Source organism: Ursus arctos, unplaced genomic scaffold, assembly GCF_023065955.2.
Source record: "Ursus arctos isolate Adak ecotype North America unplaced genomic scaffold, UrsArc2.0 scaffold_12, whole genome shotgun sequence".
Taxonomy (NCBI): Eukaryota; Metazoa; Chordata; class Mammalia; order Carnivora; family Ursidae; genus Ursus; species Ursus arctos.
Window position 1 is genome coordinate 16,378,528 of NW_026622786.1, and position 26,852 is coordinate 16,405,379.

Below are 26,852 nucleotides of genomic sequence, written 5' to 3' on the forward strand. Positions count from 1 at the left end.
GCCTGTCACTTATCACTGAGAGCGTTCTTAATGAAGACTTTCTTCCAGGAGTTAATCAGGACTAGGCAGTATAAGTTTTGCATAAACTGTTTTCCCTGAATTTGTAAATATTTTTCTTAGAACCTTTCCCTCACACTGTCGCTTCTTTTATCTTGAATTGGATTAAATTCTTCCTGTTCAGAAATGTTTTTGATGTTTACTATTACCACTCTCTTTTATGTCCTTTCCCCCAGTTGGGAGGCCAGCTCATTCTTGGCATTTGGCGTTTATGAGGACGAGGCTCTTACAGGTTTGTATCACTTTATTCTTAGCTCTTCTACATGGTTATACCCACTGAATGCTCAATTCAGCTCGGTGAAGCATCACGTATATTTGTGGAATACTACTGCACCGGTGGGGTGGGAAAGTGAGATTCCGTCGTCAAGGAGCTTACAACTAAAAAGGGTAGTGAAAAAACAGACCTGTGAGCCTGTTAAGTAATTGGAAAATGCTCGGAGGCATATCAGCATCACAAAAGGAGAAATCCAGAATGGGGCAAACAAGCTGCTGGTTTTCAGAGAGGAAGTGGGGCCTGCAAAAGCGGAGAGACACGGAGGAGGCCAGATTTATTTCATTACCCTTTATTAATAAACTGTCGGGGAGGAATACTGAGACGATTCTAATGCGCAGATGACTTCTCGATTCCGAGGCCCCCTCAGCGCTATTTCGGGACGCAGGGTCACCGGCCGGCGACGGGTTGCGTCCCCGTTGCAGGTCCCTTACCCAATCGCCAGGCCAGCTTTTCCTTCGAGTTCAGCCGGTCCTTGGAGGGCCGGCCGGGAGCGCGTCTATCTAGGCGGGTCCCCACCTCCCCAAGCTTGGGCCCGCCCAGCCGACTCTCCCTTTGGCTCAGGCACCTCCCTGGCCGCCCCTCGGCGGGGTCCTGAGGCGCCTCGGAGAAGCGCGGTGATTGGCTGCGGCTCGGGGCTGGAGCTCGGCTCCAGCGCCGCTTGACAACCGCAGTCCGCCAGGCTGAGCGGAGCGGTCCTTCGGGAGGGGCAGACGCGGGGAAGGACGGACTGACGGTCTGATGGATTGACGCGCGGGCGGCAGGAGAGAGGACCGACGCCAAGCACACACACAGACCTCCGCCCTAGCGCTCCAGCCCCAGCCCGGAGGCGGCCGTGTCGGGGCCCCATCCGCCGGCCTCTCAGCCGCTTTCTTCTCAGCCGCTTCTCTGGACTCGTCCCGGAACCCTCAGGTGAGTGACTCCGGGAGGCGGAGGCGGGGTCGGCCGCGGCGCACCTCGGGTTGCCATGGTCACCGGTTGCCACCTGTCACCACCTAACGGGGCTCCAACCCAGGCAGCCCTTGGCCCGTAGGGCGGCGTTTGCGGCCCGGGAGAAGGGTCTTCGGGTAGGCTTCGGTGCCGCCTGGGTGGGGACCGGGGTCGTGGGTGAGGCCCCGGCGCCGCCGGATGAGGACCTGGGAACTGCCTGCCCCTATTTGGAGGCCGCCGTTCCTGAACCACACCTTCCCCCGTCTGCCGGCCGGGCTCTGGGGCAGAGCGACGCCCCTAGCCCTGGTGCTGTCGGCCCCCGAGCGGGGAGCGAGCGCAGGGTTGGTGCCCACCTCGCTGCTGCTGAGAAGCGGGAGGGGGCTGGCCGCGCGGATTCTTCCTTCCTCGCCCCGCTGCCAAGCCCTGGCGAGAACTGAGGGGCGCGTTCGCGTCCCTGTCTGGGCACGCCTTGGCCAGGAGGAGGGGAGGAAGCTGCGGGGCTGGGAGCCGAGCCGCGGCGTGGGGCAGCTCCGCGGGGCCGGCTTTGGCCTTATCTTACGTCAGTGGTCTGTGGTAGCAGCCTTTGGGGGTCTGGGCGGGGGGCGGGGAAAGGGAGAGCGACTGGGTTTGGAACCGGGCTTTGCTGGGGCGGGGGAGCGCCTGCGTAGGAGACGCGCGAGGCTGTAGAACTCATAGGGTTCAGCTGGTCCCGTGTACTGGGGAGAAAGAGATTGGGGCTCAAGCTCTGGGGCGAGGCCTTGGGTAAAAGGGGCGAGGGCAGAAGTAGGCAGGGGCAGCATTTGACCAGCATTTGATTTTTATTCTTCTCTATACCCAGACATGCAGTCAGTAATCATGCACGGTATCTGAGCGGAGCGTTTTTGGCAACTTGGTTCTCTGCATAATGAAAGGAGAAGTCTTTGTTCCACCCAGATGCATAGGTTGTGATCTAACACTTATTTCCCTCCCTTTGTTGTAGACTTCATAGAATGCATCAAGAAGTTAATGGCACAGAAATTAACATGCAGGCATTAAATATATTACAAATCTTTTTTTTTTCACAGTAAATCCAAGTAGAATTTTTTTTTTTTTTGTCTTCAGTATTGGCATGAGTTGCATTGAATTTTTACTAGAAAGAAGAAACGCCTAAGAGCCCATTTTCCTTTATATGGCATATTCTCGCGGTCTCATTTACAAGGAAGAATTAATGAACAATTTTACTTTAGGTTTTGGGGGTAGATTGCTTCCACACGGGAAAGAAAAAATATTATACAGTGAGGGAAACAACAAGCAATTAAACCATTAATGATATATTGCCAGGTTAAAAAAAAAACCACTCGAACTCAGATGTCGTTATAAATAGCAATTTTTTGTGAAAGGATTTTAACATGTTTATCTCTCCCTCCTACCTCCCAATTCTTTTTTTTTTTCTCTCTCTCTCTTTTTTTTAAAGCCAGTATTAGGAATATATCATAGGAGAACAGGGGTGTTCTCCTAAGGTCCTAGTTACATAATTGTGTTCAGCCTCTTTTTCTGTTTGTGATTTGAGTTTATCAGTTACAGAATGGACAGCATGTGGTATGGTTGATAGACACGCACACACACTCACTCTGCAGTTTGAGAAACACTTCAAAATAAGTATGAAAAGATGCAGTTTTCCTTAGTATATCGGTAAGCTGGAAATCAAATTGCCGGGATTTAAGTTTCATTTTGCTATTGGTTACAATATATTTGCTATTGATTACATTACTACTTATCCTACTGTTGAGTCTAATATCTAATTTGTAAAATGGTAATAATACCTGCTATCATTTTTGTCTGGAATGAGCTCTTAAGTTGAACAAAATAATCTATTTGAAAGCACTTTGGAAAAAATTTAAGGCATCTGTTGATTACGTTAAATAGAGTGGGGCATTGGCAAGGTTAATTAAAATCCTCTGCATGATCTACTTAGCATTTTGAGGTCCAGGACCTTATTTCTTAACAATGGCCTTATAGGGCTCACAGGAACTATTAAGGTGTATCTTTACTCTTTGATGGAAGTTCTTTATTACTGTGGTGACATTGAAAAAGGGTGTTTCCTTCCATATGTTTGCACAGATTGCTTTCCTGCTTTCGGTAAGATGTTCTCAAATTTAGAAAATAAGGGTATGGATATTCTGACTTGAGTTTCATTTGGTATTAAGAAATCCTCAGTGTGGGGGTGCCTGGGTGGCTCCGTTGGTTAAGCGTCTGCCTTTGGCTCAGGTCATGATCCCAGGGTCCTAGAATCCAGCCCCGAATCTGGCTCCCTGCTCAGCGGGGAGTCGGCTTCTCCCTCTGCCTCTCCCCCTGCTTGTGCTCTTTCTCTGTCAAATAAATACATAAAATCTTAAAAGAAATCCTCAGTGTGGATCATTGCTTCTTGAATAATCAAATAGTATATCCCCTTTTATCTATGCTTTTCAAATAGTATTTGTGCTGTTAGAGATAAGCTGCAGTGTGCCAAGAGATAAATCTGTGGTCACATAACATGGCACTCACTTAAGAAGTGGTTATCAATTTCACTTGAAAACTTGGATAAAAAATACTGTTTTTATATTAGAGCACGAAACGATGACATGGAGAATGTAGTCACACTAATTTCTAAGGTAAAATTCAAAGACTTCAAAGAAATTTCATGCTTAAGGGCTCCTGGGGATGTGTTCAGTTTTTTCTGCCCTTATGGAGAAAAATTTAAGAAGCATTGCCTTAGACTTACTCAGCTAATGAATGGCAAATCACTACATAGCACAGGAAATAAGTAGAATTCCAATTTCTAAAACTTTGACATTAGGCTCTTTATCCTGATGATCCCCTCTTGTTGGAGGGGGTAAATATCAGAATGTTATAGTGGAAAGGTCAAAGGGTTTTAGTCCTATAGACCCTGTCATCCCTCTTGCTTCTGCACTTTTTGGAGTGTGACCTTAGACAAGTACCTAACGTACCTGAGCATTAGTGTAATTTTCTGTGAAATGAAATTATAGAGTTGTAAGAATTTTATAAATACTGTATGGGAGTATTAAAGGGCCTGGCATAGTAAATGCACAATAAATGTTAGTACCTTTTCTTTTACTGTCTCTGCATATTAGGATATTAACAATCCCTCAATTCATTCTTAACAGGAAACCCCGTTACTCCTCTGAACTTCCGTGGCATTTTATTTATAATTCTTTGATGGTGTTCTTTATATTTTATGCATATTACCTTTATATAGAAGACTCGAATCCAGGTCTTCAGACTCCAAATCCAGTGCTGGCCCATACCTAAGGATACTTTTTTTTCCATGTAGTACTGAGACCATTACATTGAATAGCCAAAGCTTATATATTTCAACTGATTTTTCTTCCTTTTTGTTCTGAGTTTGTTTCTGTTTGGGTGAAAAGCTGTATTTTACAAAATGCCACACACTGCCTTATAAACCTTTGTTTTGTGTTTCATCTTTTAGTTCACCATAGTAACTCAGTCATTGTATCCCTGGGAGGCAGCATGGTGCTAGCACAGAGTAGATATTCAAATATATATATATTTATTTTTACTGGGGGGAAGATGGGGCGTGGGAAAGGTAGAGAAAGAATCTTAGGCTCCATGCTTAATTTTGCTGTAAAGCAAAATTTTGGGGTGGCTGGGTGGCTCAGTCGGTTAAGCATCCAACTATTGATTTCAGCTAAGGTCATGAACTCTGGGTTGTGAAATCCAGCCCTGCATCAGGCTCTATATTGGTCATGGAGCCTTCTTAAGATTCTCTCTCTCCCTCTGCCCCTTCCCCCCTTAAAAAAAAAAAAAAAAAGAGAAAAGCAAAATTTTTCTACTCGTGAAAAAATTATAGGAGTCCTGTTATCCATTGCTGTGTAATAAATTACCTTTCCAAAACACAGTGGCTTAAAACAACAAATATTTATCTCACTGTTTCTGAGGGTCAGGAATCTGGACACAGCCCTGCTGAGTGCCTCTGATTTAAGGTGTCTCTTAAGGTTGCAGTCAAGCTGCAGCAAGTATCTCATCTGAAGATACAAATCAGGGATGATCTCCATCCAAACTCAATGACTTAGGCTTCTGTTCCTGTGGGCTGTTGGACTGAGGGCTTTCATTCCTTGCTGGCAGTCGAGTGTTTTTTTGCCACTTGGATCTTTCCACAGGGTTGCTTCATGACATGGCAGCTGGCTTCCCCCAGAGTGAGCAGTCTGAGAGAAAGGGCACATCCCTTGCACAGGACTCAAACTGTCATCTCTTTACAAATCTTGAAAGTGACATCTCAACACTTTTGCTGTGCTTTTGTGTAGAAGTGAGTGACTAAATCCAGCCCATATTCAAGGGCCAGTGAGTACAAAAGGTTGTAAACCCTAGTGGGCTCATTGGTGACCATCTTAGATGCTGCCTTCCACAGGTGCTTTGTGGGGGGGCGTATAAAATTTTTCTGTCGTTGGAGGCATTTACGTATAGGTTGGCAGACTATCTGTTAGAGGTAAGTATTTGGATATTCCGTACTAAATAGGAGAGTGGGCTAATGTACCTTCCAACTCAATTCTGATAAATGTATAAAGGCTAAGGAATAGAAAAGCTAAGGATGGAAAACTTTCATAGGTAATTATATAGTATATATTCTATTGTACTTAATTCAGTAGTTAATGCTTATATAATTTTGGCTTTTTTGGTACATTTTCAAGTTTTTGTGACTCTTGGTTTAGTACATTTCCTTATATGTTTCTGAATGTTGACCTACTGACTTAAAGCCATTATTTTATATAGTTCAATTTTTGAAGTATACACAAATACCTTGAGTTCTGCTTTTTCCCTTTGAAAACAATAAAGTATGTGTGGGAATAAAACAAGAACATGAAGGACATTTTAAATCTATTTTACAAAGCGCACTTTTTACCATGGCTTTAGGTGTGATACAAAACTATACTGGGTGTCTTATTATATAATAAAAGTTGAGATTGTGTTCTTAGATAAAACATCCTTTTTACCATAAATAAAGTAAAACACACACATAAAGAATACTGTATGAAATTATGAGTATTTTACTTTGACCTAAGTTGATTAATTTGTGCTTAAAAGTTTAGAATTAATTTTTATTACAAATATTAAGATTATAATCTTTCTACATTTCTTATTTACATCTTTATGGGTTGAAACTCTGCTTAATATACATTTGAATTTTCACCATGAGCTGCTATGATGATTTAAGTAATAAAAATGTTTAAAAATCCTTTAATTCTTTGTATGATTAACACCTAAACCTTCTGGCTGCAAGTCAGGAGAGCTGGAGTTCTTAGCTCTGCCTAATGTCGAATAATAATTGTATAATCAAGTGGTGGCACTGTTGCTCACCAGTAAGTGGGATTCCCACTTTGAATTGTTTTAAAGAATGGACTTGTTTTGGTCTGTCCATACTTACCTGCCAGGTTTCTCTTGAGATCAGTTACACAGTCTGTGAGTTTTCTGACTGGAAGCTGTTCAGTCTGAGACCAGAGAACACAGCAAAGGTCTGATAGGTCTTAAAGAGATCTGCTAAAGCATGTTCTAAGCAAGTGAGCCATAAGTATATTATTTAAGAATAAAAAAAAAAATTCTCTGCACATTTTGTTTTTCGATCTAAAATTCTTATTGCCTTAGGGGCTTCTGGGTGGCTCAGTCAGTTAAGCATCCAACTCTTGATTTTGGCTCAGGTCCTGATCTCAGAGTTGTGAGATCGAGCCCTCCTGGGCATGGAGCCTGTTTAAGATTCTCTTTCCCTCTCCCCTCCATCTGCCAACCACCCCCTCGCCGCCCTCTGTCTTGCATGTGTGTGCGTGCGCGCTCTCTCTCTACAAAAAATAAATAAATAAAATTCTTATGCCTTAAATCAACACTAATTTTGCTTTTAGTTGTGCTTTAAAAACTATGTTTATATTAGTAAAGCATTTGTTGCAACACTGTTAAATTTATCTAGATTTCCTCATATTTGGTGTGGTTTTCATGGATACTTTATTTTTAAAAATTTTTTAAAGATTTTTATTTATTTGTCAGAGAGAGAGCAGAAGCAGAGGGAGAAGTGGGCTCCATGCTGAGCAAGGAGATGAATGTGGGACTTGATCATGACCTGAGCTGAAGGCAGATGCTTAACCAACTGAGCCACCCAGCCATCTCTGTTGGAATAATTTTTTTTTTTTGGAATAATTTTCAAAAATCACTTCAGTACTATGAAGCTTTTTCATTTTCGCATATTTAGATGACTCTTTCCATTTTATGTCTTTCCTTGTTTTTGTAAGGTATCTTTGCCCTTCACTTTCTTGAAAATTAGCAGAAAGAGCTTATATAGCAGAAAGAGCTTCAGAGTCTCACAGACTTTCCAATCTTGCCCTAGGATTATACCTTTGGCTACTGTATTTCCTTCCTTTCCTTTTCCTACCCAGTCTCCTTTTCTTCCTCTTTCTCTCTCTTTGCCTGTCCTCTCTGTATCTGTATTTCTGTCAGTCAGAAATTCTAATTTTCATTGCTACAAAGCTTAGGATATGATTGGGGAGAGGGAGACAATTTCTTGTCTGGCTACTAAGATAAGGCAGCCTGGATGTTTTAGGAAAAAAATGAAGAGTTCTACTTGCTCAGTTGTTTAAGAAACTAGTGAAAAATTGATGTAAAGATTATCCATATATGTGATTATTGAAGATTAATCATATATATATATATATATATATATATATATATATATATATATATATATAATTGCCTCCCCTTTGTTTTGCTACCCTGTTAAATAGGTGCCCTCTGGTACTTTTAATTTTTATTAATTAATTAATTTTTTACAGATTTTATTTATTTGTCAGAGAGAGAGAGCACAAGCCAGGGAGAGAGGCAGGCAGAGGGAGATTCAGGCTCCCTGCTGAGTAAGGAGCCTGTGCAGGACTCTGATCCCCCTGGGATCCTGATCTGAGTGGAAGGGGCCCCACCCTTAGGTACTTTTTAAAGATTTCGTGATTGGTGCCGACATGGATGCTGATACAGGATGTATGTCCTGACACACTTCTGAAAGAAGTATTTAGCTGCTTGTGAAATACATGTTTAGTCTTAATGTAAAGACTGGGTTAATTTTTTTTAGTTTATTTATTTAATCTGTACACCCAATGTAGATTTGGGGCTTGAACTCACAACTCTGGGATCAAGGGTTTCATGCTCTTCTGACTCAGTAAGCTAGCCACCCCAAATACTGGGTTATTTCTTAAACTTACAAAGCCAAGTGTCTTCATCTGTAAAATGGGAATGAAACTGCCTATCTCGTAAGATTGTTATAAGGATCACTTAAACAATATGAGTAAAGATCTTAGAATAGTACCCAGTAGTTTTTGCATGGTAAATATAGCAGTTAATCTTATCTTTGGGAATTCTATTCTAGTTGGTACGTTGATGTAGCAGAGAATCTTTCAGATCTAATCCTGTAATTTTTCATTGTTTTTTTCTTTTTAAAATTAAAAAATTGTACTCATACAAGAATTGTACTCATACAAGAAACGTGTGTAAACATAAAGGTAATACATGAATGGTTATAAACCATTCTGATAATACAAATGGTAAAGAGTAAACAGTCTCCCTTCAACCCTGTTCTCTTCCTAGTTTCATGCCCTGCATCTGATATCATTCTTATCTTCAGAGGTAACCATTCTTAACAGTTTGATATGTATCCCACTAGACCTTTCTTTGTTATTTATTTAGACACGGATATCATACTTCCCTTTAAAAAAATTAAGTGGACCTATTTATGTTTATCCATTCAACAGATATTAATTGATAGCTATATTGTTCTGTGACGTGCCTTTACATCGTGAGGACGCATTTGTATTCTATATTAATGAATTTACCATAATTTAACAATTCTATTGAGAGCTCAGTTCATTTCTAATTTTTCTCTATTACAAGCAGATCTTCAAGGAACATCATTGTATATGTACCTTTGTGTATATTTGCAAGTACTTTTTAAGGATAAGTTTCTAGAAGTAGAATTGGAATTGGTAAGTCAGAGTATAAACATTCAAAATTTTCATAGGTAAAAATTTCATTCTGTCAGATTCTCTTTCAAAAAGTTTGTTCCAATTTATATCCTTTTTTCCCCCCAAGATTTTATTTATTTATTTGAGAGAGAGAGAACGAGCAGGGCGAGGGGCAGAGGGAGAAGCTGACTCCCTGCCAAGTAGGGTGTCCCATGTGGGGCTTGATCTCAGGACTCTGGAATCATGACCCCAGCCAAAGGCAGATGCTTAACTGACTGAGCCACCCAGGTATCTCGCAATTTACATTCTTAACACAATATGTGGAGGGGCATTTACTCACCCTCTTGCCAACACTAGATATCAGGTCTTTTTTGCAAAACTAGTAGGCCATAAATGGTATCTTATTTTAATATCACTAGTGATGTTAAACATCTTTTCATAAATTTATTGGTCTTTTATAGTTCTGTGAATTGTCTGTAGTCTTTGCTCATTGTTCAGCTGGAGTTTTGAGGGTTATTGATTTGAAGATGCTATTTATATGTTCTCAGTGGTAATCATTTAACCGTTTATGTGTGTTATATTTATTCCTGGTTTGTCCTTTGTCTTTTTTTCAAAGATTTATTTATTTACTTGAGAGGAAGGGAGGAGGTCAGAGGGAGACAGAGAATCTCAAGCAGACTCCCTGCTGAGTGCAGAGCCTGCTGGCAGGAATCAATCTCAGAACTCTGAGACCATGACCCCGACACCTTGACGTGACCTGAAGACCTGAGCCAAAACCAAGAGTCAGATGCTTAACCGACTGAGCCACCAAGACACCTCTGTCCTTTGTCTTTTAACTCGTTTATGGCAACTTCTATTAAAAACAGAAGGTTTATAGTTTAAATTTTTAGTGCCAAATTTGACAATTTTTTTTCTTTACATTTTCTGAGTTATGGGACTTCTTCTTTTCTTTCTTTCTTTTTTTAAAAGATTTTATTTATTCATTTGAGAGGGAGCATGAGCAGGGGGAGGGGCAGAGGAAGAGGGAGAAGCAGACTCCCTGCTGAGCATGGAGCCCAATGTGGGGCTTGATTCCAGGACCCTGAGATCATGACCTGAGCCAAAGTCAGACACTTAACTGACTGAGCCACCTAGGCGCCCCTGGGTTATGGGACTTAATTACATAGTCTGAGTAAAAAATAGTTTTGCTTATCTTGTAAATTTTTAGTTCTTCAGCAATTAAATATGCTTTTTAAATTTTTGTGGGTTTGAATATAGGAAGAACACAACTATTTTAATCTCATAAAGAAAGATCGAAATATTTGAATCAGATCTGAGAAGAGGTTTTATTTATTTATTTATTTATTTATTTATTTATTTTAAAAGATTTTATTTATTTACTTGACAGAGAGACAGCCAGCGAGAGAGGGAATACAAGCAGGGGGAGTGGGAGAGGAAGAAGCAGGCTCCCAGTGGAGGATCCCGATGCCGGAATGGTGGGATCACGCCCTGGGCCGAAGGCAGACACTTAACGACTGACCCATCCAGGCACCCCTGAGAATAGGTTTTATAAAAATATTACAAATCATTCTCAAACATTACTTCTTTACATACATAATGAGTACATTATATTCATTATATTACTAATTCCTTCCAGTTACTTGCAATTAGAATTTTCAAATAATTTGCAATGGCACATTCATTACTTATGTTTCATATTATTATTTTTAAATTTTTTGAATAGGTAATATTTGTACATGGTACAAAATTCAAAAGGTACAAAAGGGTATATAGTGGAAAGTCTTCTTCCCATTCCTATTCTTTAATTATCCAGTTTTCCTTTGAGACCATCATTTTAATCAATTTTTTGTCTTTTTTTCCCCAAAGATATTTTTGCATATACACAACATTTAGTTTATGTTAATTGAATTCTTTTCTTTTTATAGCTATATTAAGCTGCACCTGCTTTAAAGATAATTTGGTCTTTAGGCCAAAATTATGCACAGTTCCAGAAGGTAAATTAGAATAATTGATGAATAGAGACCAGCTGTCAGCAGTAAGAAGAGACACGTGCTATATCCATGTCACAAACCTTAGTTGATTGGCAGACATGACACAGTTTTGCAATTAGAAGGACTTTTCTTTTGTTTGCTTATATGATTTAAAACAAATATATTTTCTTTCCTCTTATTAAGCGGACCTTATAGATTAGAGACTTCTAATTATCCCAGACTTTTTGCCACTAAGAATTTATACTTCCTGTTATTGAAATGTGACTTAAAGCAAATTATAAAATTTGAAATCATAGAAATGACCCAAATTAACCCTCTTGTTTTATGTATGAAGAAGTTGAAGCCCATAGAGATTAAGTGACTTGCAACATCACGTTTATAATTCCAAAGGCCAGACATATACAGTTAACTAACAAATTTTTAGAATGCTATTTTATTAAAAAGGTAGATAGCAAATTTATTTCTCCACTTTTTATAAGACTTTTATTTGAGAGAGAAATAGAGCATGAGTTGGGGGGAGGAGCAAAAGGAGAGGGAGAAGCATACTCTCTGGTGAGCAGGGAGCCCAATCTACTGGGGCTCAGTCCCAGGACCCTGAGATCATGACCTGAGCCGAAGGCAAATGCTCAACTCACTGAGCCACCCAGGCGCCCCTTTTTCTCCATTTTTTAAAGGAAAAGGTGAGGTAGTCTTACGTCCCAGTTTGGTATTTTATTAAAAGGCTTCATAGTACTTCATTTCCTTATCTGCATTTTTGCTTGTAAACAGGAATGGTAAGGCAGTGTTATTCATTGTTAGGCACTCTGTAATACTTGGAAGATTAAAGAGAGTGGTTTTTATTGTGTGGGATGGAGTTGGAGATTAATGGAGCCTTTCTTAAGCACTCTTTGCTTGACCATCAAATTTATAATGGCTGTACCTTGATTTCCTTAATCTCATACTTGTGAATCATTCTTAGTTTTGTGCATTTTTCTTCCTTCCTGATCTGTATTATAAGTGAGTAAAGTAACACTTCAAATGTTCCTTATTGCAAAGGAACATTTAAATCATATCTATTTATATTTGATTAGAAAGCTACCATTGATATTTTTTCATGAAACTCTTTTCATATCCATGTATAGAAATATATATAGAAGTCAATATATTTCTGTTGACATTATTTTTTTCTTTGTAGACATTTTACCTTTAATCTTAGAATTCTTTTTTTTTAAATTTTTTATTACGTTATGTTAGTCACCATACAGTACATCATTAGTTTTTGACGTAGTGTTCCATGATTTGTTCTTTGCATATAACACCCAGTGCTCCATGCAATACGTGCCCTCCTTAATACCCATTACTGGCCTAGCCCAATCCCCCACCCCCCTAGCCAAATCCCCCACCCCCCTAATCTTAGATTTCTAAAAATAATTTTATTTCTTGCCCCTTAATATATTCTTCTATGTTATTTGACTAAGATAAGAATCAGTATGAGTATAGAGACCTCATTTGGAATTTAGTTTCTGTAGTTATTATATTTAAGTACTGAAATACTAACTGCTTTCCAACCGGCATCCAGATGTACTCATTATTAAAACTTACTTCCCATTTCACCTAGTTGAGAGCTGGATATAATAAAAAACTTATTTTTTTAAAAAGATTTTATTTATTTATTCGACAGAGACAGAGACAGCCAGCGAGAGAGGGAACACAGGCAGGGGGAGTGGGAGAGGAAGAAGCAGACTCATAGCGGAGGAGCCTGATGTGGGGCTCGATCCCATAATGCCGGGATCACGCCCTGAGCTGAAGGCAGACACTTAACCGCTGTGCCACCCAGGTGCCCCCAAAAACTTATTTCTTAAGGGAAAATCTATAGAGATGTTTTCGTGATTTTTTTTTAAATAGGTAAATTTGTCATTTATTATGGAAATACTGAAACATTCTGATTTTTTTTTTTTCGTTTTGTTTTCTGTTTTCAGTAGAATACACTTTATTGTTGGCCCTACATAAATTCTGCCTGGTGAGTAATTGTTCACATGTACCATGGGCTGGTGTGTCTACCTAAGATATTGTCAGAGCTGACTTTGGCTAAATAAAGGGCCAGAGCTTTATCCTTTCATTTTTTTCTTTGTTGTTGTTGTTTTTTAAGATTTTATTTATTTGAGAGAGAGAGAGAGAGCGCGTTCTCAAGCATAAAGCAGGGGAAGGGGGAGAGGGAGAGGGAGAAGCAGACTCCCCGCTGAGGCAGGGAATCCCATGAGATCAGGACCTGAGCCAAAACCTAGAGTTGGAACCTCAATCCAATGAACCACCCAGGCACCCCTCTATCCTTTTGAATGGCTTTTAGAATAGTAGGAAAGAAAATCATTTACTCTGTACCTTTTTATTTTATTTATTTTTTTTTTTTTAAAGATTTTATTTATTTATTTTGACAGAGAGAGACAGCCAGCGCAAGAGGGAACACAAGCAGGGGGAGTGGGAGAGGAAGAAGCAGGCTCCCAGTGGAGGAGCCTGATGTGGGCTCGAACCCAGAACGCTGGGATCACGCCCTGAGCCGAAGGCAGACGCTTAACCGCTGCGCTACCCAGGCGCCCCATACTCTGTACCTTTTTAGAGACATTTCTTTGTTAATTTTTGTATCTTAAGTTAATTCAACTAACATTTGTTGAACACTTAACGTACTGTGCATCTCATTTTATTTTTTTTATTTTTTTTTTTTTAAGATTTTTTTTTTTTTTTTTTATTTATGTGACAGAGAAACAGCCAGCGAGAGAGGGAACACAGCAGGAGGAGTGGGAGAGGAAGAAGCAGGCCCATAGCGGAGGAGCCTGATGTGGGACTCGATCCCGGTACGCCGGGATCACGCCCTGAGCCGAAGGCAGACGCTTTAACGACTGCACCACCCAGGCGCCCCTGTGCATCTCATTTTAAAAGATAATTTTAGTTGTTTCTAAGCTAGTTAACTCTGTTTTATATCTCCCCTGAGGATGGGGGATGAAGCATTTATTATTATTTTTTAGATTTTTTTTTATTTGTCAGAGCACAAGCAGGGGGAGCGGCAGGCAGAGGGAGAAGTAGGCTCCGTGCCAGGGCTCTGGGATCGTGTCCTGAGCCAAAGGCAGATTCTTAACCAGCTGAGCCACCCAGGCATCCCATGAAGCGTTTATTATTGAATTCTAATCTTCTGAATTAGAGAAAAATGCTAGCTTTGTAGGGATTAATAGTGAGATTAAAAATATATATGAATTCTGTTTTTATGTGTTATCTTTTAAAACTTGTATTCATAATGCACTTAAAATCTAAATTAAATAGCTAGGATTTTGGGAACCTCTACATATATTTCAGTAATACAGCGTGGTTAGAAAAGAATAAGATATAATCATCAAGCATATACCTATGTTTGTTTTAGTTTGTTCTTTAACGATTTTATTTGAGAGCAGGGGTGGTGGCATGGGGAGGGAAGGGCAGAGGGACAGGGACAAGCAGACTCCCTGCTTAGTGGTGAGCCGCTGACATAGATCTGGATCCCAGGACTCTGAAGAGCATGACCTGAGCTGAAGGCAGCTGCTTACCTGACTGAGCCACCCTGGTGCCTCTGTACTTATGTTTTATATTATATCCAACAACCGTGAATTTTATAAGAATTAAAATTCTGGGTTAGGTGGTTCAAATACTATACGTTTCTACTAGAAATTTTACAGTCTAGAATTAAAGCTTGTCTTTTTAAAAACCCTGACCAATTCTAGGTTAATTAGGATACACTTTCTGTATCTATTCAAAATTTAAATGTAAAGTCAGTATAAAATACGTATTTGTAAAAATGTATTTCTTCTCTTAGGCTTTAATCAGAAATGATGGCAGCATTAAACTTGTAGTTATGATTTAAAGTGAAACGATTGCCATAGATTCATAGTAACTCCAGAGTTACTCCGTATTTAGACTGAATATTTAATAAATGGAGGCCTATAAAATGTTCAGTATCATTGGGTATATTGAACAACATTAGAAAATTGCATCTCAGTTCCGCACTAGGTTGGTATGTTTGGTACATAGTGATATAAGTGAAGTGCCCTCTAAGAACTTAGAGATGGAGGGGGCAGTTATTTTTCTAATAATTAAATTAGTTAAAGCCATTCTTTTGCTAGTAAGAATTACATGAAGATTTGGGAAATGCTAAAATCACTGATCATTGTGCTTTAGGAGTAATCTCAGGGAGGCAGTTCTGAAATGTAGTTAGAATTCAGTGAGTAGAAATATCGTTACTTTTAGTGTATCCTCTTTTGAACAAAGTCTATGAACAGGAGGATGGTCAGCTCAGAAGAAAGCAAAGAGAAACCCAAAGCATGCGGAACTGGGGCAGCTGCCCTGTTGAGATTTTTTTTGGTGATTTGTTTGTTTCTTGAGGCAAGCATGTCCTTATTGTTGGAGATGGATGTAGGAGATTAGCTTAGTCTGATGTCATTAAATATTTGAATCATATAATTATCTCCCCAAGTTCTGTCCCTTGTTTACCCTACCACCTTCTCTACCTAAGAGAGAAGATGTACTCATCTGATAGGAGCATTCTAGTATGCTAGACATTTACACTGCTCACTATGAAGAAGTTGATTGACAAAAAAATAAATTGGAAAAAAATTAACATGTTTGCATACATGTATGTGTTTGTTTCTGTGAACTTGGTTAAAGTTAGTTGGCCTGTGAGAAAGATGTGCTTTCGGGTCTGCTTGATCTGATGATATGTCTTTGTAGCTAATCCTGTTAGCATGGTAGTCTTTTGTATTGCTCTGAGCCTTGACATTTGAAAGTTGCAACAGTTTAGGCCCTTTAACTTGTGTGGCCTTATCTGTGGAATGATCTTCAGAATTCCTCCTCGTTCTAAATCTTTATGAATTCATAACCTATGTGCTTAGTTGTATCACTGAACACTTATAGGTAAAAGTTAGATTGCAGAGAGTTGAAATATCTTTGTTTCATGTTTAGGTCGATAGTACCAATATGACTTAAAGTTGCACTTTTTAACCAGCCTTACTTTGTTTGGCTCCAAAGTACAAGGCATAACATTTTACATGTTGCTGCTAGACTATAAGCTTCTTAAGGACAAAGCCAGTGTCTCCTAAGTGTAGAAAGTGCCTATCACAGAGAAAAAGCAGTAAGTGCTTATTGAATGAGTGTATACCTAGAGCAAGGTATTTAGAACATAGTTAAACATGGTTTGGTTATTAGTGACTTTTAGAAATATTCTTTATTATGGCAAATCTTAAAAATGTGTACAAATAGAACAATACTGTCTCAGTCCATTTGGGTTGCTGTGACAGAATACCAAAGACTGGGTGGCTTATAAATAGCAGAAATTTATTGCTCACAGCTTTGGAAGCTAGAAATCTAAGATCAGAGTGTTAGCATGGTCAGGTTCTGATGAGGTCTCTCTTTCTGGTTGTAGACTGCTGTCTTCTCATTACATCTTTACAAGGTGGAAGGATTGAGCTAGCTTTCTGGGGCCTCTTGAAGGACACTAATCCCATCAAGGCAGAGCCCTCATGATCTAATCACCTCCCAAAGGTTCCACATCCTAATACCATCAATTTGGAGATTAGGATTTCAACAGATTAATTTTGGGAGGACACAAATGTTCAAACTGTACCAAATGTAAATGAACTTTCATTTCCCCTTTACCCCACTTCAGTAGTCATTACTATTCTTGTTTCCTCTTTACCTCCTTCCAGTCCTCTCTTGTATTATTATGAAACAAATCACGGACTTTATATCATTTAATCTGTATTATTCCATTGTGTATCTCTCAGAGATAAAGATTTAAAAAAATTACAGCCATAACCTTTATTACACCTTAAAGAATGACTAATTTTGATAAGTAATAAATTAATTTCACTTCAGAATGCCTATACTAAATATTTCCAAGAAATCTCTAATGTGTAGTTTCCAGACAGTTAATAACACTTAGAAATTAAACAGTAGGACTAATTTTTGTTTTTGTTCTGTTTAATATTTAGGCTATCAACATGACGGCTGAAGAAACAGTGAATGTAAAAGAGGTTGAAATCATTAAGCTAATTTTAGACTTCTTGAATTCAAAGAAGCTTCACATTAGTATGTTGGCCCTTGAGAAGGAAAGTGGAGTCATAAATGGCCTATTTTCAGATGATATGCTTTTTCTGAGGTATGATTTCATTAGTATTATGAGGTTTGTAGCTCTTTGAAAGAAGTGTTACGTATTAATAAGGTAATATGTGTAATACAGGTAGATATAGTCACAAGAAGGCTATATTTAAGTATAATTTTTTAATTCATTTTTTTAAAGATTTTATTTATTTACTTGAGAGATAGTAACAGAGATAGTAGTAGAGAGCACAAGTGGGGAGGAGAGGGAGAAGTAGGCTCCTAGCTGAGTAGGGAGCCTGATGTGGGACTCAATCCTGGACCCTGAGCCAAAGGCAGACACCCAACCAACTGAGCCACCCAGGTGCCCCATAAGTATAATTTTTAAAAATAATGCTTGTTTTAATAATGGAAAACTTACAAAATAATGTTCTCTATAGAATGTTTTCAGTAGTAAGATCTAGAGGTCCATTAAAATATACTGGAGTGACAACTCCATTGTGGTTGTGGTGTCATCACAAAAAATACTTGAGTAAGAAATCGGGGACTCTGGAAAGATCTTTCTGCAATACCAATTTTTTTTGCCATAGAAACGAATATAAACCTACTCATTATAGAAAATATACAAAAATAAGAAAAATCACCCACCACCCAGACACACTTCATACTGATAATTTTCTGTACATATTTTTAAAAAACCCAGCAGTTCTGTTGCATTTGTAATTTAGTATCCTTCTTTATCCACTAACATCATAAGGATTATCTGTGTTATCACAAATTTATACTACAAAAATTTTCAATTTATTTCCTTATGGTTCCCCTATTTTTACACAAATTATTTCCAATTTATCTTCAGTGCTCTATTGAGCATCTTTTATACATATGGCTTTTTCTGTATCTTGGATTATTTCCTTAGAACAAGATTCTTGGAATTGCAGAGCAAAAGGGAATTAACATATTTGCCGAAATGGGAAGCTAAATATATCCTAACTTGAATTGGATGGAAAAAGAAAAACCCAGATTTCCAGACAGAAATGTGTTCTCTGCTTATGTGATACTGTATATCCATGACAAAGAATACAGATTCTTGGACATGTGGCATTTTGTGACTTGGAGAGCCTTAAAAGATAAAGCATTCCTAAGTCTTGAAAAAGGAACTAAAAAAAAAAAAAAGCTTTAATATATTAAGAGAATTTATTTAAACTGTTTGAACTTCCCTGTATTTGGTGTAATGAATGTCATTTAGCCCTGGGGAGCTTAGTCAGTGATAATCATCAGGAACCAGTATTGAGGCCATATTCTTTTGGCCCTCTTTCAAAGCATTGCTGCTCCTGGAATTTAGTAGCAGTGGCTCTCAAATATTCCCCCTTGAAGAACCTGTTGGGTTTCTGATGAAGTTTTACTGGTCTGAGGTGAAATGCAAAGAACTGTAGTAGAAGAGTAAGTTTTTAAACTAAATGTATTCATATTAAAGGATTAACCTTTGAAATTATGTCCTTCCTACTTTTTAAATATTAAAATACCTCTTTATAAAATGATTATGATGTATATTATGATAGCTTTTTTTTTTCTTAAAAATGTTCCTTATTTGTAGACTCAAAAGTTGGCAATCCGACATAGATGCTCCTACCCATCCCTTTTAAAATTTTACTGTTCTAAAAGCCAAAAGTAGGGAAATTGCTATTATAGAGGAGCAGCGATAAGAATGCCTTAAAACTTTTGGAAGTTCCCACAGACAACTAAAGTAGGATGAAATCTGTTCTTATTCCTTGCTGTTTTTATTTTTAGAGTATAAATTTTAGTGTCAAATGTCTCAGAGATGTAGAAATCACAGTTTAGAGCAGGATTTCTCAACCTCGGCACTATTAACATTTTGGGCCGGATAATTCTTTGTCGTGTGGGGATGTGCAGGTTGTCCTGTGCATTGCAGGATGTTTAGTAGCATTTCTGACCTATACCCAGTTGATGCCAGTAGCACCCCCCAATTGTGACAACCCTAAATGCCTCCAAACATTACCAGATGTCTTGGGGGCAAAATTGCCCCAATTAAGGACCACTGATTTAGTGAGTCTGGAACATACCCACACACGGGCCCCTAAATAATACAGAAGAGCTTTTAAACTGTAAGATGAATAGGAAAGTAAAGGAACTTTTAGACTTAGCCCAATGTTTTTATATAGGTGAAAAAAACACAATTATATATTAGAATGAGAAGTGGTTGCAGATCACAAATTCTTCTCATATAATAATGTTGTTATAAATAAGTTGTGAAAATTTTAATTATAGTGATTGACTCAAGTAAAATGTTAACCTCATTATAGACTTCAGACTGAAGTTTTAATGCTGTCATATTTATTCTGCTTTATAACCCAAATTTGATAAAATGCATGGGTTTTTTTCTTTTTATAGACAGCTAATCCTTGATGGTCAATGGGATGAAGTTCTTCAGTTCATTCAGCCTCTAGAATGCATGGAAAAATTTGACAAAAAAAGGTAAGATTTCTTCTGAAGTTTTTAATGTCTTATCATTGATAGAAGCTTAGCAAAACAAAAATAAATAAAGGGGCTCCTGGGTGGCGCAGTCGTTAAGCGTCTGCCTTTGGCTCAGGGCGTGATCCCACCGTTCTGGGATCGAGCCCCACATCAGGCTCCTCCACTAGGAACCTGCTTCTTCCTCTCCCACTCCCCCTGATTGTGTTCCCTCTCTTGCTGGCTGTCTCTCTCTGTCAAATAAATAAAATCTTTAAAAAGTAATAATAATAAACAAAAATTTAAAAATAAGACTTAGCTTTCCTAGAAAATAGTGTACCCAATCCAATGGAGTTGGAGCACTTTGAGAGGACAAGTTGCATGTACTTCAAATGGTTGAAAATCTTATATATAAACCCAACTTTTTTTGACAGTGTCTATACAAAAAGTCACAAGGGCCATATATGAAATAGTTGTTCTTCATAAAAGCATGAAGATTTTAAAGATGTCATTCTTTTGTCTCCTGGCCTCCATCATTTCTGATGAACTGTGTTTGTATCCTGATTCACTTTCTTTTTTCTTCTGCCTTCAAGATTTTCTTTTTTTTTTTTTTATCGAGGTATATTTAACATAAATAACATTATATTAGTTTCAGGTGTATAATACAGTGATTTGATATTTGTATATATTGTGAAATGGTAAGTCTAGTTTCACAGTAAGTCTAGTTTCATCCCCATACATATTTACAAAAACTTTTCTTTCTTGTGTGGAAGATTTTTAACATCTCTCTTAGCAACTTTAAAATGTACAATACAGCATTATTAACCGTAGTCACCATCCTGTACATTATATCCCCATGACTTACTTTGTAACTGGAAGTTTGTACCTTTGGACCTAATTCACCTGTTCTGCCCACCCTTCCAACTCCTGTCTCTGGCAACAAGATTTTATCATTGGCTTTCAGCAGTTTGATTATGATGTGCTCAAGTGTGGTTTCTTTGTATTTTTCCTGCTTAGGGTTTGCTGAACTTTTTGAATCTGTAAGTTTTTATTTTTCATCAAATTTGGCAAGCTTTTGACCATTACTTTAAATATTTTTTCTGCCCTTTTCTCTTTTCCTCCTGGGACTCTACGTGGTATTAGATGAGTGATATTGTCCCACAGAACTGAGGTTCTGTTCCTTTTTTTAAAACTTTTTTCCTGTGTATTCTTCAGTCTGGATTATTTCTATTGATTATTTTTTTTTAAGATTTTATTTATTGATTTTACAGAGAGAGAGGGAACACAAGCAGGGAGAGTGGGAGAGGAAAAAGCAGGCTCCCAGCAGAGCAGGGAAATGCGGGGCTCTATCCCAGGACCCCGGGATCACACCCTGAGCCGAAGGCAGATGTTTAACGACTGAGCCACCCAGGCGCCCCTATTTCTACTGATTTACCTTCAGTGTTCACTGATACATTTTTCTGCTGTTAGCAGTCTGCTCATAAACAATGCATTTTTCATTTCAGATAATTATACCTTTCAGTTTCAGAATTTCCTTTTCTTTATCATTTTTTCTGCTGAAATATTTCCGTCTGTTTTCTCATTGTGACTGTATTTCCCTTTATGTCCTTGAACATATTTATAGTAGCTATCGTTTGTTAATAGTCTTTGTTTGCTAATTCCAACTTCTGGATCATTTTAGGCTCAACTTCTGTTGATTGCTTTTTTCTTAACCATGAGTCACTTTTATTTTTTTAAATATATCTAGTCATTTTTAAAATGTATTCTGAACATTGTGGATTCATTGCTGAGACTCTGGATTCTGTTATCTTCCTTTGAAAATGTTGACTTTTATTCATGCAGGTGGTTAACTTGGTTATACTCTGACTTAGTGGATGCCATCTGAGATCTTTTTTCAGTTAATTAGGCTTTCATCTATTGCTTTCCCTGGGCACCTTGGAGTCCCCTTTGCATCTTCACAGTTTCAGAGACAGCCAAAGATTTGGGCTGAGTTTGTATAATAGATTTTGGTGTATATTTCATTATGGCTTCCTGCTTTTTTGGATGTCTCCAACTTTTCAGCTGGTCTTGCAATACAAACCGTTTTTGCTGAATTCTTACGAAAGTCAAACTGCAACTTCCTACTTGAGTTTTAGCTCACAGTATGTTGACTAGAGAGTGCCCCCAGCCAGAACACTTTATACCCTTGAATCTCACCCCAAAGATTCTTTTTTTTTTTTTAAAAAATTGACTTCCCTCTAGTTGTGCCAGCTTTTTGTTGTTCTTCATTGCTTTCAAATACTTATTTTTTAAAAATTTTATCTAGGGTTTATCATTGTTATCTGCAGAAAAGTTAGATATAAGTTATTCTACCATTAATGGAAGTACAGTCTTATATTGTTTTTGATCCTCCATTCATACCCCTGGTGCTATTTGATACCTGTTTGCTTTTGTACATTCTTCATTCATTTGGAATAGTATTCCTTTCACTGTCTCCTGCCTTTACATAGCACACACCTGCTCATCTTCCAAGAGTCAGCTCTTATAAGACTTTCCTTATATTTCCCACCCCTTCTGATAGAATTGGTTTCACATTCCCTTGAGACTGCTGAAACAGTGTACATATTTCATATAATTTATTAGATAACCCTTTTTTTAAATTTTATTTTTTTAAAGATTTTATTTATTCATTCGACAGAGAGAGAGAGACAGCCAGTGAGAGAGGGAATACAAGCTGGGGGAGTGGGAGAGGAAGAAGCAGGTTCCCAGCGGAAGAGCCTGACGTGGGGCTCGATCCTGGAACGCCAGGATCACGCCCTGAGCCGAAGGCAGACGCTTAACAACTGAGCCACCCAGGCGCCCCTAGATAACCCTCTTTTTGAAGGCAGGGATTTTGTTTTATTGGACACATATTTGCTACCATAATAATGTTGAAAGAATGACTGAAGTTTCATTATTATTTTCTTTTAGTCCTTAGAAATAATTTTTCTTTAAGGTGCTTAAGGCATCCAACATTTTTTAATTCTTAAGCAAGTCAAGTAGACTTCTTTCCCTGAAACATCTCTGTCAAAAAGTTTTAAGGTTTAGAGGCACCTCGGTGGCTCAGTTGGTTAAGCATGTGACTCTTGATCTCAGCTCAGGTCTTGATCTCAGAGCTGTGAGTTCAAGCCTCATGTTGGGCTTCATGCTGGAGCCTCCTTACAAAAAAAAAAGTTTTAAAGTTATTGTTATTTTATGACACTTCAGAAATGTTCATTTCTTACAGCCTTTCAGCCTGCTTTTTATTAGACCATTCTCATGTTCGAAGAGAAAAGAAGACATATTTTGAATGAAATACAAAATAATAAAACATAAAACAAAGCATTTTGAATGTAAAGGACTTTGATTTCATATTAGATAATATTTGACATCTTGCATAAAGCTTGATTTTTGTTCAGAATTAATATTGGAAATAGAAATCCTTCGAGTATTAAATTGTATTTACTTACTACTGAAATTATTTTAATTGTGGCCTCAGTGTGATAAGCTTTTAAGAATTTTAAGAATTTTTTGAAAGCAAAGGTAGTTATAGTAACTTATAAGTGTATTTGATTTATGAGACATTGGAAAATTAATTTTTTTTAAAGACATTATTTTAAAGGAATAGTTAGTGCTTTGAAACAAACGTGGCCTCTGTTGCTCTGGGAACTTGGGTTTCATTTCCAATATTTGACATTGTAACTCAGCTTTTTAATTTTAATGTTTCATATTTTATATTTCACAGGTTTCGTTACATTATCCTGAAGCAGAAGTTTTTAGAAGCTTTATGTGTTAACAATGCAATGTCAGCAGAAGATGAGCCCCAGCATGTAAGATTTTTATTCCTGAAGGTTTGCGCCATAGTCTTGTTTCAGTCATAAGTATTTAATTCACTAAAACAAAAGATTAGTATCATGAATTTTCAAAGTTTTTATGAGGTAGGATGGGGTAAGATTTTACTGTTTTGCAGCTGTAGTACTTTCAGTCTGCAGCGCTTCTAAACCTGTTCCAAGATTTTGACAAAGATGATGAATGAATGGCTGGCTGGTTGGCTAGTGTGTGTTCTTCTCTTGTTGAAGGAGATTTAGGTTGTAATAGATGTTTGACTTAAAGATGCTACATTGTTGCTTTTTTCTTATCCCAGAAGTGGACTGTATTTACCTTCTCTTTCTGTTTTTTCAGTATTTACATTGATCCAGAGGTGTGTTTTTTCCTCCAACTTTTTATTTAAATTCCAGTTAGTTAACATACAGTGTAATATTAGTTTCAGGTACAGAATCCAGTGATTCATCACTTACGTACAATATCCAGTACTCAGCACAACAACAGAGGTGGTTTTTGATAAAATCTATGCCTTTATGACAATTTAAATTTAATGATATGAAGGATTTTTTTAAACATTTATTTTTTTAAAAAGATTTTATTTATTTATTTGAGAGAAAGTGAGCACGAGCACTGGGAGGGGCAGAGGGAGAGCTAGAGGGAGAAGCAGACTCCCAGCTGAGTGGGGAGCCTGCTGCGTGCAGCTCAATTCTAGGACACTGAGATCATGACCTGAGCCAGAGTCAGACGCTTAACTGACTGAGCCACCTAGGTGCCCCATGAAGGGTTTTTTGATTAGAAAGTTATTTTTAAAGTTTTTTTTTTTTTTTTTTTAAAGATTTTATTTATTTATTTGACAGAGATAGAGACAGCCAGCGAGAGAGGGAACACAAGCAGGGGGAGTGGGAGAGGAAGAAGCAGGCTCCCAGCGGAGGAGCCTGATGTGGGGCTCGATCCCGGAACACCGGGATCACGCCCTGAGCCGAAGGCAGACGCTTTAACCGCTGTGCCACCCAGGCGCCCCTAAAGTTTTAATAATAGTATTATTACATTCAAACCAAGGAAACTTATTAAGTGCCAGTAAGTGTTCACCGAAATAAACTCAAAAGATATTACAATGAGGACTTTCATGTATAATAGAGAAATGTTTGCCAGATAGTGATGTTTAAATGTGGAAAGAACTCTGGAATGTAAGTCAAAAGACCTAATTTTTATTTTGTATTTGTCACTAACCAACTGCATTACTTCAGTTAAATCTGCTCCCTTTTTCCATATGTACGATGAAGAAAGGTGGATACGAAAGCTCTAAGATTCCTTATATCATTAAAAGCTTATGATTCTAAGATAATATTCAGAATCTGATAAGATTCAGGTAATATTCAGCTAAGCTTCCTTTATTCTGTTTCATTCTATTTTTGTAGTAAATGAACTGTAAATGTTCTTGCTTTCTTTCTCCACACAAATTTCTCTTATGGCAGGTTTGAGAATGGCTCTTTTGCTTTTTGGGTAAGCTGGAGTGATAGCAAGCTATATAAACAATTGAATATTGGCATGCTTCAGTTTTCATTTCTAGAGAACTCAATTATTCTTGACCTTAAAAAATTATACATCTGAGAATGATAGTCTGAAGCCTGAACTAGAACACTATTTTTATATAAAATAAGAGTTTAATTTACTAATTAACCAAAGTATTTAATATTTTTTTAGTAGTGAAAAGCATTTTGATTCCCGACTTGAAAGTTGTTAAATATCTTGCAAGTTGTGTGAGTTTAACTTGTATATCTGTGGCAGTAGAGTTTATCCTTTTGCATTTGAATAGTTTATGAAAGTTTGTGAAGTGTCTTTGTATTTGAATAAAATACTCTTTTTGTTTTCCTATCTCACAGCATCTCTCTTTATAGTGATCACTTAAATTTTTCTTACAGCTGGAATTTACCATGCAAGAAGCTGTGCAATGTTTGCATGCCCTAGAAGAGTACTGTCCTTCTAAAGATGATTATAGCAAGCTCTGTTTGCTTTTGACTTTGCCTCGTCTGACCAATCATGCTGAATTTAAGGACTGGAATCCCAGCACTGCACGAGTTCACTGTTTTGAAGAGGCTTGTGTCATGGTTGCAGAATTCATCCCTGCTGATAGGAAGCTAAGTGAGGCTGGTTTTAAAGCAAGTAACAATCGTTTATTTCAGCTTGTAATGAAGGGTCTACTTTATGAATGCTGTGTAGAATTTTGTCAAAGTAAAGCAACTGGAGAAGAAATTACAGAAAGTGAAGTACTTCTTGGCATTGACCTTTTGTGTGGTAATGGTTGTGATGACTTGGATCTAAGTTTATTGTCATGGCTTCAGAATCTCCCATCTTCTGTCTTCTCTTGTGCTTTTGAACAGAAAATGCTTAATATTCATGTTGACAAACTTCTGAAACCTACAAAAGCTGCATATGCTGATCTTTTGACTCCTCTTATCAGCAAACTTTCTCCCTATCCATCATCTCCAATGAGAAGGCCTCAATCAGCTGATGCCTATATGACCCGCTCTCTGAATCCTGCTTTAGATGGCCTCACTTGTGGACTTACCAGTCATGATAAGAGAATCTCAGACCTTGGAAACAAAACTTCTCCAATGTCACACTCCTTTGCTAACTTCCATTATCCAGGTGTGCAAAACCTCAGTAGAAGTCTCATGCTTGAGAATACAGAATGTCACAGTATTTATGAAGAATCCCCTGAACGGTAAGTATTTGCTCATGAACATTAGAAAATATTCACAAGTGTGAGATTGTGTGTGTGTGTGTGTGTGTGTGTGTGTAATGTTCAAGTCCCTTTTTTTTTAATTATTTTTTTTAGAGAAGGTGGGGTGGGGAGGGGCCGAGGGAGAGGGAGAAAGCCAATCCTAAGCAGGCTCCACACCCAATACAGAGCCCTGCATGGGGCTTGATCTCACAGCCCTGAGATCATGACCTCAGCCAAAAACAAGAGTTGAGTGCTTAACCCACTAAGCCACCCAGGCGCCCCTGTTTAAGTCCCTTTAGTTGAAAGTTAGTCCTTAAACTTTGCAAAAGTGTTTCTAAAATTTTGATAGTTAAAATTATAAGGGTGAATCTTTATATCCTATTATTCTTTTGTTGGTTATTAAGGCAATACATGTGGATTGAAGAAATTTTGGAAAATACAGAAGTGTATAAATATGAGAATTAAAATCCCACATAATCTCACACATAGAAGACAAGTCTTTTTTCTAT

At 38.0% G+C, this 26,852-nt stretch overlaps 1 protein-coding gene across 5 annotated transcripts in view; it reads left to right on the plus strand.

Moving 5' to 3' along the window:
- Positions 1-948: 948 nt before the first annotated feature.
- The window catches only part of WDR47 (WD repeat domain 47), a 61,134-nt gene continuing 35,230 nt past the window's right edge, over positions 949-26,852 (plus strand). For 2 of the 5 annotated variants that reach the window (XM_026484651.4, XM_048220467.2), the window contains exons 1-6: positions 949-1,240; positions 13,193-13,233; positions 17,222-17,388; positions 19,737-19,820; positions 23,539-23,623; positions 25,541-26,343. In XM_026484651.4, the coding sequence (XP_026340436.1) occupies positions 17,231-17,388; positions 19,737-19,820; positions 23,539-23,623; positions 25,541-26,343 (1,130 nt within the window). In that variant the 5' untranslated portion in view covers positions 949-1,240; positions 13,193-13,233; positions 17,222-17,230. Of the gene's footprint in view, positions 1,241-13,192; positions 13,234-13,968; positions 14,063-17,221; positions 17,389-19,736; positions 19,821-23,538; positions 23,624-25,540; positions 26,344-26,852 lie in introns of those variants that run through there. The other 3 variants (XM_026484650.4, XM_057310411.1, XM_057310410.1) reach the window with 3 other exon arrangements.